This window comes from Notothenia rossii (assembly GCF_949606895.1).
Source record: "Notothenia rossii genome assembly, chromosome: 4".
Taxonomy (NCBI): Eukaryota; Metazoa; Chordata; class Actinopteri; order Perciformes; family Nototheniidae; genus Notothenia; species Notothenia rossii.
In genome coordinates, this window is record NC_136902.1 from 8575378 (window position 1) to 8590956 (window position 15579).

Consider the following 15579-nt stretch of genomic DNA (forward strand, 5'->3'; position numbering starts at 1 on the left):
AAACATGTTGGACGTCAGAAAAATCGGCAATAACAGACAGGAATGAAATACTGAAGGGAACAGACAGGAAGCTAACACTAACAGGAACACGGTGTGGGCTCTGGTGGTGTTTAAAGATGGGCTAATGGAAAATAAAATGTCAAAGACTTGGACGGTTACAGAAGACCTCCATCGTTGCTGCCTTCATTTGAAGTCAAGTTGCTGTCTACAATAACCGACACTCTTCTTAGTGGGAGCAATCCAGTAATGTTTTAAATCAATATGTTGTCTGAAATGATCTGCTTACTGAGGATGTACATGCTGCAACTTCCCCTCAGCCTGTTAGAAACATTTTTAACTCTGATGTAATTGATTGGTTATCGAAATATTCCCATGTGTGTCTCTCAGAGCTCCCTCCTCAGATCCTGACCTCTGATGCAAAGGTGTACAAATTCACCGAGGGCGGATCGGTCGTGATGGACTGTGAGTCCTTCGGCTCGCCACGCCCACACATTACATGGTGAGACACTCACACACACACACACACACACACACACACACACACACACACACACACACACACACACACACATATTTTGTGGTACTTCACCTGTGGCCCTCAATCCAACACCCCTAAAATTCATTATTACAACCAATCTGGTCCACGTTAAGCCCATTTGGCAGGGGTGGAAGTAACAAAGAACATACTGTATACTCTTATACTGAACTCAAGTTTGAGGTACTTGTATTTCATTTGAGTGTGTCTACTTTATTATATTTCTACTTTTCATATTACATTTTTTCATCCCCTTGCTATCCAAGAAAAAACGTGTATTTGCAAATTTGAAATCAGAGTATGATTTCTTCATGGTAGCAGCGCCCTCAGGTGGCAGCATCAACACATTTGTAAGACTTCTGAAACAAATGTTTTCTTAAATTCTTACCTATTTATGTGTATATGTGCATATAAACTAAACTAAGGGCGACAGACAATATTTGCTTAAAGCCTTAAACATTATAGCCACAGCCTTCAGAGTGATATGTATCCTCTCTTTACTCCCTCCGCCCATATTTTATGGATCTTCTTCTGTTTATCCTCCATTCAATGATGAGCCAGGAAACACACTCCCATCGATCGAGTTACTGCTGTTGCTGCGAGATTAATTTCCGCGTGTGTCTAATGTTGGGCTAAAAGACTCAGGAGGGACCGAGCTGCAGAGGGACCTTAATTTATGTAAGGATCAATAAGTGTGTGTGTGTGTGTTGTGCAGGGAGGGGGAGGACAGGCTTCCTCTGCTGTCGGACCCTCGTGTCGCTCTGCTCACCAACGGCTCCATCATTGTGTCCGACGTCAGTCACGAGGACAGCGGAGAGTACAGCTGCTCCATCAAGCACAGCAACATCTCCATCTCTGCACACCTGGAGGTCTACAGTGAGTCTGATATTACATACGGGAAACAAGGAAAAGAAAAAAAATCAAAAGAATAGCTAGTCTCATATCAATATCAAATCAATATATTGACCAGCCCTGCTTGAATAAGACGATATCCATACGTATAAGATCAGTGAAACAAACACAAGAATCAGAATGAAAATACTTTATTTATACTGGGGAAAATGTGTTTCGTGACAGTTGCTTGATTTTAAAAGTCAAATTATTAAAGGATAAATAAATAAACATAATAAATAATAAAAATAAACAAGAATACAAATGCATACAAACATAATAAGTTAAGTACTAATGTGCAATACATAAGATACAATTCAATGAAGTAGAATAAAGATATTAAAATAAGAAATTATTATATAAAATTAGGAATTTCAAGTAAAATATGAATAACAGACATAATCAAATAGAAAACATTTATTTTGATATACATAAGAAGTAAAAGATTGTGAATTAAAAGGATATAATACAATTAAGTAAAGATATGTACATAAAGACAAGAAGTTAAAAGAAAATGTGCTTTAAATAACATACAATTAAATTAAATATCTTTATACTGTATAAACATACGTGTCCAATAAAACCTTAAGTGAGATTGTTCATTACAAATATATGATAAGATAAAGATATTTATACAAACAAAAAAAGCAAATGTCTGCAGGTATTGACACATGTTCTCACTGTGCTGTGTTTTCCTGTCAGACCAAACGGTGATCCTGAACGGGCCGCAGGATGTGCGTGTGCTCCGAGGAACTAGCGCTCTGCTGGACTGTGTCTTCCAGAAAGACCCTCGCCTCATAAAGTACCAGATCGTCTGGAAGAAGGCCGAACACAAAATGCAGGAATCGTCTCCAGATGACAAGTAAACACACACTCAGATGCTGAAGTCCCCAGCTAAACTAACACACATAATATACACAGTAGTCATGTTAAAGTGACTCATCTGTGTCCGACCTATTAGACTGCAAGAAAGCCTGCTTTTTTTAATAGTAAACTACACATTATAAACATATTTATATGCTGTGTGTGTGTGTGTGTGTGTGTGTTTGTTAAGGCACACGATATTTGATAATGGAACCCTGAAAGTCACCAACATCCAATCAGACGACAGCGCTCGTTATTCCTGTGAGGTCATCACTGCTCTGGGAAGCGTAACAGCCAGTGGCTCCATCACTGTCGTGGGTATGTCACTGTGTGTGTGTGTGTGTGTGTGTGTGTGTGTGTGTGTGTGTGTGTGTGTGTGTGTGTGTGTGTGTGTGTGTGTGTGTGTGTGTGTGTGTGTGTGTGTGTGTGTGTGTGTGTGTGTGTGTGTGTGTGTGTGTGTGTGTGTGTGTGTGTGTGTGTGTGTGTGTGTGTGTGTGTGTGTGTGTGTGTGTGTGTGTGTGTGTGTGTGTGTGTGCGGTAACACTAACAGCTCTGATTTGGACCCTCAGCCCGGCCGGACCCTCCTGAAGGTCTGTCTCTGTCTGATGTCGCCGACCACAGCCTCACACTCAGCTGGAACCCAGGAAAAACACACAACAGCCCCATCATAGGTACACACACACACACACACACACACACACACACACACACGTACAAAACATTTGAGTAGGCTCTGCTCATTTGAATTCAATCGTCATCTTTAAAAAGCAGATTTCATTTAAAAGACAATATTTGTGTCTCACCTTCTTTAGTAAAGGTGGCAATGTTTTTAACATTTCATTCTAGTTTAGTTATTTTATAATTAAACTTATAAAGTAATCCACTAGTATACAGATAAGATTTATTGTAAAAATGTAGTCCATATTTGGTTTACGTAAAAAGATGTGCCATCTTAATTGTCTTCAGTAACTGAGGACATTAGTATTTTGTTGAAATCTTTATTGTCACATTATACATTACAACAGAGGACCTTTTGAAGTGATCTCTCTCTCCCTGTCTCTCTCAGAGTTCATCGTGGAGGCTCGTGAGGAGCAGCACACGGAGCAAGGCAGGTGGAGGTGGGAGGAGTGGAAGAGGGTGCCGGGGGAGTTCAACCACCTGGAGCTCACCCTCCACCCGTACTGCACCTACCGCTTCAGGGTCTTCGCCGTCAACGAGATCGGCCGCAGCGACGCCAGCCATTTCTCGGACCACCACAAAACCCCCCCTGCCGGTGAGACGCCGACACTGTAACGACGACACAATTAATCGTAATGGTATCGAGAACATAATGTGCAAAACGCAGGAACCAAGATATTTGTTTGAAGACAAAGTGTTGAAATGACTGTTGGCTTGAATACCTGAAGAAAACAAACGAGTACGAAAAGAATAAACTCATAATTCTTACTTTAATCAAATTCTCATTGTTCGCGTATTTACTAATTCCCAGACAGCATTTTTCCTAAACATAACTTTTTGAATACTTCTGCATAAAAACTCTCACACGTCTGCAGACAAGCTGGTCTTCAATCGGAGCATTGTTTTATGCAAAAGTGTTTTGTTATATTAAGAAGGCCTGTGTTTTGAAAGAAGTGAGCATACGACTGAACAAATTAGTCTTAGAATCTACAGGACGAGTGTAAGCATGCAAGAACCAACGTTTTCTTAAAGAATTGTATGTAACACTGTGTGAGAAATGGATTTACAAACGGTCCCTGTTGGGATGGACTTTTCCTTTCAGAACCACATTTTGTTTTATCCCTCTTTTCTAATGCAAATTAGACTCACATAATACACCGTTAGCTTATTATTAGCTACAAGCTGCCTTAAGGTAGAAATGGTTATCCAGTATTTAGGCTTAACTGCAAATGAATGTGAGTTATTTCATATTCATAAAGCAAACAAGTGTGTTTGTTGATCCATCTATTTAAAAGCTTTTGTTTTATACCTTGACTAAGTGTTTTTCTCCCTTTATCTTTCTCCTGCAGTTCCTGACAGAAACCCCTCAGGGGTGCGCAGCGAGTCCACAGACCCTAAGACTATGATCATCACCTGGGACGTGAGTATTTTCACAAAACATTAGCAGCGCCAGCATATTGGGGGCATTTCGACAGTTGATTTATTTTAGGATAAAACAAAAAAAGGTTAATACAAAATATATAATTACGTAAACTGTACGATGTGCAATAAAAAGAAAAAAATCATACAACCATGAGAACTAGTAGTATTAGAAAGTGAAAAATACAAATACAAATATTGATTTAAAATGTTTAGGGCCAGCTTGTTGCAGGCATTTATTTGGGTTTAGTGAGAGTTTGTCATTATTAGAATACAAATTAAAAAATAAAAATGTAAAATGTACAAACATAAGAATCAAGGTACAACGGTCCAATAAATATCAAATAGAAACACGTTATAGACTGTTAAACACCTGCACCTTTGAAAGAACATACACAACATTCGTCTGTTTGCAAGTCACATATCAATATTCCAATCTCTGTATAAAGACTACTCTGCACAGCTTCTATCATATTCTATTTCTATGTTGATGTTCATTGATATATCTACACTGTAGCTATGCACACATGACAACAAAAGCCTTGAACCTTGAATCAATGTTGTATTCCTACGTTTCCTATCCTTGCAGGAGATGGACAAGCGCTTCCACTCGGGCGAGGGGTTCAAGTACCACGTGTCGTGGCGTGGGGGGAGCGACGCTCAGTGGAACCACGCAGACGTCGCGACGCCTCCGTACGTCATCAACGACACGGGGACGTACACTCCGTTTGAGATCAAAGTCCAGGCTGTCAACGACGTGGGGGGGGCACCGACACCGGAGCCGGAGATCGGATACTCCGGAGAGGACGGTACGTAGGGAGTGTTGCAAATATTGAATTGAATATTTACGTGTTGTGAAACTGCACCTATTTGTAGTTGATATTGTTTCTATTCTTGGTTTGGTTTGTAAAGCACTTTGTTAATGAAAAGTGCTTTATAAATAAGGTTTAGTTGATTGATTGAATTCAAAGTTTGCGTGCTAAGACAGTTTGGCAGACATTGGCTCAGATTGCACAAATAATAGTAATGTAATGTACGTTATTATTATTAGAAGCTGCATATACTAAGTGGTATAGTCTGGGCTACCTCAGACAATCAATGTTGGTGCAATCGTCATCAGAAACAAAAAAATACCAAAGCAAAGCTCACCATTTTTAAAAAGACATCGAAAATGACAAAGAGAAAAAAAAGACATTAATGAATGACAATGAATATATAAACAAAAGGAGATCAAATTGAAATATAAAAGAAAATTCCGGAATAAAAAAAGGTTAACAAAAAAAGTGAAAATTCCAAGAATTTGCAAAAGAATAAAATAAATGGATTCCATCGTTTAGTTTAATACCAATTCAACATCAGACACTGGGATGCAACAATTGTTTTAGCGACTCCAAACTTGTTGTTATCGCCATTCTTGGAAAAATGTGGATATTTTTAAGAAACGTGATAATATTAAGGATATCCTAAAATGAACAAACATGGCTCTGTGGGTACAGTAGAATCTCTCCAGGTTATTTTGGTTCATTTCAATGATTTTATCTAAAAGTAAAACAAATAATTTCAATATGAGTAAACTAATAATGCTAAGTTCATTTGAGTCCAAAGTCTTCAATATCAAGATTTCATTCAATTCAGTTCTTATTTGATCTAATAATGAACTAAAACAGGTTGTACTTCGAGCACAAATTCTTTCAAATGTCTCCTTGATAATCCTCACGTGTTAAACTATAATTAAAGTCTTTACAGCCAAGACGAAAATTCCTTCTGACTGATTTAACTTTTTATTTATGATCTGTTTGCAGACTGTTCCCTCACCCTCTTTACACATCGCCTCAAATACTTTCTTTCAGAACTGTCTTGTACTTAAAGTGAGTCATTATGTCCCTCATAAAAGAGGTCAACATTCCCTTATTGTACAAGACATTCTGGATGAGACAAAAGATGAAATCGTCTCACAAAAAGACATCTTCACAGAGCATCCCACGAGGCCTGTTCTGCAGGAATGTCAGATCCAATGAGAGAAATGAAACACATGACAGATCTGTTTTGTTGTGATCTTGTTTGTGGTTGAAAACAAGCGTTCTGCTGTGCAGCAAAGTCTTTTCTGTCGGAAAATGTCTCTAGATCAGGGGTGTCAAACTCAAGGCCCGGGGGCCAAATCCGGCCCGCGACTTCATTTAATGCGGCCCCTCAAGAGCTTGCAAAGAATATAATATGTTTATTATACGGTTACATGCCGATTTACAGAAGCACGTTGCCCATAAACTACATATCCCACAATGCATCTCAAATTTGACTTTTTACTCAGAATTTGACTTTTTTTCTCAGAACAAGTTTTTTCTCAAAATTTGACTTATTTTCTTCAAAATATTCGTTTTTTCTTAGAATTTGCCTTTTTCTCAGAATTATATATTTTTTTAATCATTTTTGGAACATTCTCAGTGAAGAGACTTGCAATGATTTGCTTAAGACTTCTGCTTTCAGACGTAGTTAATTATGAAGTTATTACCCTATCCGATAATAATCCAATGCAGGGGCAATAATGTCATATAATACATTATTTTATATATATTAAATATTTATATATGTATTTTGATATATAGTCTTAAAGTTACAACCGGCCCTTTGAGTGCAACCATAATGCTGATGTACCCCGCGAAGAAATTGAGTTTGACACCCCCGCCCTAGTTCAAGAGTCAGGATCCTCCATTAGTGATGGATAGAAACTGCATGCCAATTAAATGTAAATGTAACATTACCATGCATGAGTCTACTGTGGGGCTGAGAGCTGCTGCGTTCATCACCAAGAGGAGGCTTGCAGTACAATTAAGATGTCATTAATGCACTAGGGATTATTTGATCGGATCAAAAGAGTCATAACCCAGCCCCCAGGCCATGATGACATTGGGGTGGGACACAATGGATGCTGATCAATGAATGGTATATTTGTCAATAAAGTAAACAAGTTAGGACAAAGCTACAAACATGAAGTGTCTGTCAGCAACACCAGCAATGTAGTTCAGTCAGACAACTCACGTGTTCTTAATATGTTTATTTGAAGCAGCATATAGTTTGAGTTTGGGGTCTAGGCTCGGGCCTCATCACTCCACAGATTTACAAAGAACAGTGAGTGATGATTTAGATAACTAACCCCCGAGCCTACAGGTGGAAGCTGGGGTGGAAGCTGGGGTGGTGGGGGGGCAGGCGAGCAGCAGCAACATGAAACACAGCAGCAGGAACATGAACGTAGCAAGTGAACACAGCAGCGGCAGCATAGCGAGGCAGAGGCAGGAAGACCTGGCAGCTTCAATAGAGCGGCATGTGTAGGAGAATGTGTTTGGTTGGCTGTAAGAGGGACGAGGTGCGTCACGTGTTAATGTATCATTGGTGCTCGAGTTGACTGCCTGAACTAGCTCGCATGCTTCGCCCCATATGTGATTCTGGGAGCATAATGACGTGTAAGGTGCTAATTGTTTTTGTTTAATACGTAATGATGTTTATTCTTACACAAACTCATCCTGTCTTTCTGACACTTTCAGAGCCGCAGGAAGCTCCCACTAATGTCTCCACGAAAGTGATGGACAGCACCGTCATAGTCAAGTGGAAAGAAGCCCAAAATGTGAGAGGTCTGCTGCTGGGATACAAGGTAACGGATTACAACTCAACTAAAAAAACTCTGTTCTCTGCTAATGTCACAGTTACATTTAATACTGTAAATACTATAGTGTATCATTTGGTGAATTGTTGTGCTGGAAATTCTGCTGGATGCCGTCCTCATTTATAGATATTTTCTATACATCTTTACAACACTTTTTCTATTCCACCGTATTAAATGTGTATTTAATTATTCCAGACAGATCAAAACATTAACGGAACAATTATCTGTTATAATATATCATAAGAAGACACATGAATACCATGAGCATATGCATTTTTTGAATTCAACATAATCTGTGGGTTGCCCTATGAAGAACACATTACTTTGTAGTGCATACAGCACCACCTTGTGGCCGATTAAAGAACTTCATTGTGTTCAATAAGAAATGATTTGTTTACAATGAGAGAGAAAAGCAGCCAGGCTTTCCATTTGAAGCTGGAAATAAGAGCATTAGATGTGTTTAGCTTCATAAATGATCAAAATAAATAATCAAAATTACATTTTCTGTTATGACTCATTGTTTACAGCTGTAGTTGTAAGTCTATCAAAGCAGGACAGGCAGCACAAATACATCATTTTCTCTCGGTCCAACTGTTCATTAATTAAACGTTACTCCTTGTCAGATCTACCTCCAGAGGTTGGGTCCGCATGGCGGTCGGGTCCGGAGGTCTCTCGGGAAACAGCACCAGGAGAGAGAGGATAAGCTGGAGCGACCGAGGGAGAGAGACAGGGAGGTGGTGGTCCGCGGCATGAAGAACTCAGAGGAGGTGACGGGGCTGCGGCTTTACTCCAGCTACGAGCTGTCCGTCGCTGCCTTTAACAGCAAAGGGGAGGGGCCTCGCTCCCCCCCGCACCACTTCAGCACCCCACAGGGAGGTGAGTGTTCATGAGACTTACGTTCGTTTCAAGATTCAAAGGTTTTTTGGTCCTATGCACAAAGCTACAGTGGAGAAATGGCATTGAAATTCTTCTGACCTGAGCTCCTCCAACAATGCAACATATATAATAAAATACAAAAATACAAAATAAAAAGTAGTCCAAAAAGTCGATACATAGACTAGAATATGATATATATTTACAAGAACAGAATAGGAAATTAAATAATGTAAATTAAGACCAAATTAAATAGTGAAATATGTAGCTATTGATGAAGTCAAAAATATATTGGTGTGTATGCACCCTTTGCGTGTGCAAGTGTTTAGTAAAACTTTTTAGTAGGGACTTGACTTGGAGAACCGAAATGGTTGCCGGTGCAAATCCAATTGCGGTATTCTGTCATACTATTCTTCTTCTTCTAATTGTGGTTTTACTATATTTATATTATTCTGTTTTAACAAGAGAGGCCATGAACATGAACATATGAAGAGCCACTGGACAAATACTTATATTGTGTTGCTTTTAACCAGTTACACTGTAAGAAAACCCCTTTATAGAACAACCTTTTTGTGTCTTAGAAAATACATATATTACAACGTGTGTGTGTGTGTGTGTGTGTGTGTGTGTGTGTGTGTGTGTGTGTGTGTGTGTGTGTGTGTGTGTGTGTGTGTGTGTGTGTGTGTGTGTGTGTGTGTGTGTGTGTGTGTGTGTGTGTGTGTGTGTGTGTGTGTGTGTGTGTGTGTGTGTGTGTGTGTGTGTAGCGCCTGGTCCTCCTGCATCGTTAATGTTGGAGAGTCCTTCAGAGAAGTCCATGAAGCTCTACTGGAGCCCCCCAAAAGAAACCAACGGCATCCTGCAGGGATACGTGGTGCAGTATCAGGAGGGTAAGGGCAGTTTGATTATTGAAGTACCTCAACACACTGACATACAGCACTTAGCTTGTTTGATTTCACCACTGTGTGTTTGTAGATCTGGATAACAGCTTGCTGCACATGAAGTACATCGACGACCCCACTGTGACCGACTTTGAGTTGGACTCTCTGGACCCGAGCAGCCATTACATCTTCAAAGTGATCGCTAGCACCATTTTAGAAGGACCCCCCATCACCAAGAAGGGGGCCACCGCGCTGGACGGAGGTGAGACTGCCGCCATGAGGATAAAATACAGTTTACTTCATTTTGTTTATTAAGTTTTAACTTTTTAACTGTGCATTATGCATTCATATCTAAGAAATCATTTATTTAAGTATTCACATTTATACAGATTGATTGCATTGTACAAATACTTTAGCAATTTTATATTCTAAATTTAAAAACGTTTTATTTCAAATTTTTACTTTAACTTAAAAAGTTTGCATGGAAATATATATCCTTTTATTCTAAAATAAATCAACTGTCACAAAACCCAATTTCCACCTGAGATATTAATATCATTAGTATTCTTTTATTTACTTTTTACCCTGTTAGGCTAATATCACAGATATGAAATGGTTAATGTATTGGTATTGTTGAGGTATTGGAAGTGTTCTGCTCATGTTGATGTTGGCAGTGATAGGAGGTTGAAGGGATGTGATGAAAGGGCTTGGTTGAAGGATGATGGTGTGTCCGGCTGTCGGATAGGGTCTCATGAACTTTATTTATAACTTTTGATCAAATCCCTCTTTCCTCTTTGTGTCTCCTTCCAGTTGCTCCATCACACATCAACATAGTTCCCAGCAACACGTCACTCAACCTGACCTGGGTGCACGGAAAGAGATTCAGGAACCACGGCTTCATCATCCGATACCGCAGGAAGAGCCGTAAGAGAAGGGAGGAAGGAGGGAGGAAGGAAGGAGGAGGGAGGGAGGAGGGAGGAAGGAGGAGAGAAAAGGCTTTTACTTTTCTGCAAAATGACTAAGATAAAAATGGAGGAAGAGAGAAGAGATGCCTTCATTCATTATTAACAGGCACTTATTGGTTCATCCATTTCACGAGATGATCACATATCACTACTTCTCAGATTCACATGTAGAAATAAGAAAAGATGTTTGGAAGAGAGTGAAAACATATGTTCTTTTAGTCATGAGAGTCAGACATTTGGTCTCTGCATTGAACACTTACAGTAATAGAAAGTGACCAAAGACAGCTTTACTAATCTGTGTGTGTGTGTGTGTGTGTGTGTTTTCTGCAGCCGGCTGTGATTGGTTGGAGTCGGAGGTGTTGAACTCCACGCAGGGTTTCTATTCGCTGAAAGGCCTCCTGCCGGGATCTGAGTACCAACTCATGATCAACGACACTCAGTGGGAGAACTCGACACGGACCATTGGAACAGGTGTGTGTGTGTGCGTGTGTGTGTGTGTGTGTGTGTGTGTGTGTGTGTGTGTGTGTGTGTGTGTGTGTGTGTGTGTGTGTGTGTGTGTGTGTGTGTGTGTGTGTGTGTGTGTGTGTGTGTGTGTGTGTGTGTGTGTGTGTGTGTGTGTGTGTGTGTGTGTGTGTGTGTGTGTGTGTAGGTTTATAAACGCTGCCTACTTGCAAAAATGTCTTGAAATCCTAATTCTTTCAAGGCATTGTTTGGTGTCAAAGTAATTCAGTGATGGTTGTTGTCTGTAAGGTTTAATGAGGTACATAGCCAGTGTATAACACATAGTGGTAAAAAAAAGCCCACCTTATAAAATCAATATCAGTTTAAGTGTACTCTAGATTTAGCATATTTAACTACCTTCCAGTCTGACAGCCCTTTCTGACGGGAACTGAAGCATTTGAATCCACCTCTGCTCACTTCACAGCCACCAGACTCCATTGAGAAAATCAGTAATGCATTACCTGCATAAGAATTATTGATATGATACGATATACTTTATTGTCCCCGTATGAAAGTTGTTCTGGACTCCGTCCTGCAGTTCCGTAATACATGTACACATACAAACATAATAAACATTCAAATACATACACATATCCTCACTCACACACCGTTTGAACAAACACAATACACGGACGCACATACTGACAATGACAACGTATTGCACAACCCTCACATTACATATGAATGTGAAGAAGCTTAATGGGACTAAGGATCAGGTCCCATCCCTCAAAGGCTGGCGCAACATTATATTTGAGTTGGTTCCCCTGTATTATCTCACAAATGTTTTACATGCCAGATCTGACCAGTTCTATACAACATGGCAGCCTTACTTACATTTCCTTGGACCTGAATTGTCGGCTCTTATTGTTAAAGGAACCTCATGAACCTCCTGTAATCATAAATTCATCATCAATCAATGTATGTATGTTTGAGACTGAGCTGTTTTTGTTATGTTTTGTCTTTTAGTTTGTTTTCTAATCATGTATTTGTCATGTATGTGCTACGTCATTATTGGGTTGTAAAAATTGTAATAAATAAAAAGAAGCTTAATGCACATTGTAAACAGTTCCTAATGAACCCCTCTCTCTCCTCCCTCAGCGCCGTCGGTGATGCCCGGTGGGTTTGCTGCTCGGGGTTGGTTGATCGGACTCATCGCTGCCATCCTGCTGCTGGTGCTCATCCTGCTCATCCTCTGCCTCATCAAGCGCAGCAAGGGGGGGAAATACGCAGGTAGGACAAACAGCGCTCTCATAGGCCTAGGCCATACGAAGAGATATATATATATACATCGTTATTTAGCCAGGTAAAAGTCTCATCGAGATTACAAACTATTTTTCAAGAGCAACCTGGCCAAGAGGGCAGCATGGACAAAGTTACAACTAATGAACACAAAACAATACAGGCAGACGAATGCAGCGGTCGTGAAACACAAATTAGATGGCTCATCAACTGGTCAATACGCAAAATAAAATAAAAACTGGTACAACAAAATGAATTCAATTGGATATAGCAATCACATCGACCAATGGTTTCTTGTTCTCTGTCCTTTAAGATGGACTTGAATTCCCCCATAGTGATCAAATCTGAGAGTTTCAGCTCCTCCTGTATATTATTCCAAGCAGAAGGGGCAGCATAAGAAAATCAGATATCACAATCTTTTTGACCCCCTAAGGCACATGTGTCAAACTCAAGGCCCGGGGGCCAAATCAGGCCCTTGGTGGATTTAATTTCGGCCCGCAGGATAATTTCTAATTACTATTAGATCTGGCCCGCCGGTATATTGCACGCACACCTTCACTCAATCCTGAAGGTCTCCTCAGCTCAGAGCCTGACCCCAAACATTGATGACCTTGCACCCAAGATGAGACGCCAAGTATCTGAACTAGCATCACAGCAGCACACTGAGTTACATGGATGTTTCCTTCTGCACTTTGTTTCTTGAGACAACAGGGCATGTTTGGTTTGTTCTTTGAGGGAAATCGTTTTTGAAGCTGTTGTTGGCCTGTGGGAAAATGTAATCATAAGTAATGACTCTGCAGATAGAGCCATAAGAAATGAATGCAACTGATTATTTAATGTTTAATGTTGTTTTTATAGGCAATAATTTAAGCTTTGTTAGTTCCAGGTTTAATATGTGCAATAAGTTCATTTCAATACGTTTTGCAATAAACATTGAACCTCGACTAGTACCCATTTTTTGATTTTGGCCCACTGTGTATTTGAGTTTGACACCCCTGCCCTACTGTATCAATCTTGTGATGATATTGTACGGTTGATCATTGAGGCTGTCACAACATATTTTCACAATGAGAATTTTCATAATTGATCATCAGTAAAGTACAGGCAATTATTGGAAAAGCTACATGTCTGGTAAACTCAGCTTTTAAAACACGGAAAAGAATCAAATTAAGCCATGTGACATTTTAAAGACATAAATTAGTCTTATCGATATATGGCCTAGTGCTACAACTAAACACACACACACACACACACACACACACACACACACACACACACACACACACACACACACAGGCACATGCAGACGTTAGCCTGTAATGCAGATTTTGACGGATGTCCTTTTTCACAGTGAAAGACAAGGAGGACAAGGAGGGGGACTCTGAGGCTCGACCCATGAAAGACGAGACGTTTGGAGAGTACAGGTGAGTCTTCTCATAAATCATCAAGCAACATTAAAAAGAAATCCTGAGGGTATCCGGGAACATCCATAGGAAACGTACAAACTGCACAAAGACACGACATCCTCACATAAGAGTAGGTCCTTCCGTTTATCGCTCGTTGCTAATTGTTAACATTAATGGGGATTTGTCCTACTTTGAAAATAAAGCATAACAACAGTTGCTATCTTTTCTTACTTTGAGGTTTTTTAGTTTTTCCTCCACAGTGATCGTTCTTATTGTATTTTACTCTTTTTGTATGCTCAGTCTGTACCCATATATATCTTACATTGCAACACAAAACATAACTCCTTTGTGGCGTTCTTTAGCTTTTAGAGTGTGCCAGTTCCTCCTACCGCCTCATTCATGACTAAAAACTACACACTTCTCCCTTTCGATGTTTGATTTGTTTTATAAAGAGAGAAAGTGTGAATTAAAGATGTTGTGCTGCAGCAGAGAGGATACTTTCAGTTGGACTTCTACTGTTGTATAAAGGATCAGGAAATGGACGTACTCAAGCAAACTATCTCAGAATTGTACACACTTAGAGTAAATGTACTCTCCACCACTTGAGGAAACCAAGCTTCCAGCGTGGGTCAGTTTGATGATGAACATTATGGGCACCATGTTCCTGCTGAGTGATTCTCGTGAGATGTTTGAAGCGGCTTGTCTGAGCAGATTCCTCTCAGAGAAGCCGCTCTGCATTAAAGAGCCGAGAGTGAAGCTTTTAAGAGGAAGGACTCTGATTGATGCTCTGACCAACACACACTCTGATAATGAGCTCCTCCTCCTCACTCAGCTTCCTTTCTACTCTGTCAAATACAAACCTGAGCGACTTTATTTCCAAGTGTGGTGGAAATTCCAAATGTACAAGCTTAAACCAAAGTCGTGTTATTTAATAAAGGGTTATAGCATTTAACAGAATCAATCATATTTCCAGCTGGAAAGGACAGAGGCCCTGCTCTAGCAGAGAGCACCAGGATCTGACCCCGTGCACAGAAAGGCATTTATAGAGAGGAGACACAGGAAGGAATCCACATGACATTCCTAAGTGTGGGGGGGGGGGGGGGGGGAAGCGCAGCATGTTAATTACAAACCCTAACATCCATATGATAATTGCCTGACACTGGTCAGGGCGAAACCTTTCTGTCTGAGAACGTTGTGTTGCCAGGAAACCTGCATACATATTGAGTCACTGTGAATTCCCATCATACAAAGTACTTCTTTAGATCAAATAAAAGAAATTACAAGAAAAAATCCTGAATGGAAAATATGACTTATCTAGATGGTCAGAAGTATTATCTGCAACATGTACTCTAAGTATCACAATAAGAAGTACTCAGTATTGATTGGCTCTTTTCACAGTATCTAATGATTGTAGAATATTGTCATTCTTTTTTTTATCACCAACAAATGTTGCCGTAGTTTTTCAATGTTGAGCCAATTTAAGAACAATGTAATACTTAGGTACTGCATCAGTAGCACACTGCATCATAACATATAGGCACGTCCTTACAGTATGTACACAAAGTAGCTAGTGTACATGTATAATATAATATACAATATTGCCGACAAAATCGTAGAATTGTAGTTTGAAAATATACTCAACTTAATATGTCAAAACAGTACATGACTCGGT

At 39.8% G+C, this 15579-nt stretch overlaps 1 protein-coding gene across 3 annotated transcripts in view; it reads left to right on the forward strand.

The window, feature by feature from the left end:
• LOC307036201 (neural cell adhesion molecule L1.1-like) overlaps nucleotides 1–15579 on the forward strand; it is a 59809-nt gene that overhangs the window by 37902 nt on the left and 6328 nt on the right. For all 3 annotated transcript variants that reach the window (XM_079676282.1, XM_079676283.1, XM_079676284.1), the window contains 16 exons: nucleotides 388–499; nucleotides 1251–1411; nucleotides 2129–2288; nucleotides 2481–2608; nucleotides 2860–2961; nucleotides 3357–3563; nucleotides 4318–4388; nucleotides 4977–5196; nucleotides 7927–8033; nucleotides 8669–8921; nucleotides 9683–9805; nucleotides 9891–10058; nucleotides 10607–10720; nucleotides 11092–11232; nucleotides 12361–12492; nucleotides 13853–13925. In XM_079676282.1, coding sequence (XP_079532408.1) covers nucleotides 388–499; nucleotides 1251–1411; nucleotides 2129–2288; nucleotides 2481–2608; nucleotides 2860–2961; nucleotides 3357–3563; nucleotides 4318–4388; nucleotides 4977–5196; nucleotides 7927–8033; nucleotides 8669–8921; nucleotides 9683–9805; nucleotides 9891–10058; nucleotides 10607–10720; nucleotides 11092–11232; nucleotides 12361–12492; nucleotides 13853–13925 — 2272 coding nt within the window. The remainder of the gene's footprint in view (nucleotides 1–387; nucleotides 500–1250; nucleotides 1412–2128; nucleotides 2289–2480; nucleotides 2609–2859; nucleotides 2962–3356; nucleotides 3564–4317; nucleotides 4389–4976; nucleotides 5197–7926; nucleotides 8034–8668; nucleotides 8922–9682; nucleotides 9806–9890; nucleotides 10059–10606; nucleotides 10721–11091; nucleotides 11233–12360; nucleotides 12493–13852; nucleotides 13926–15579) is intronic.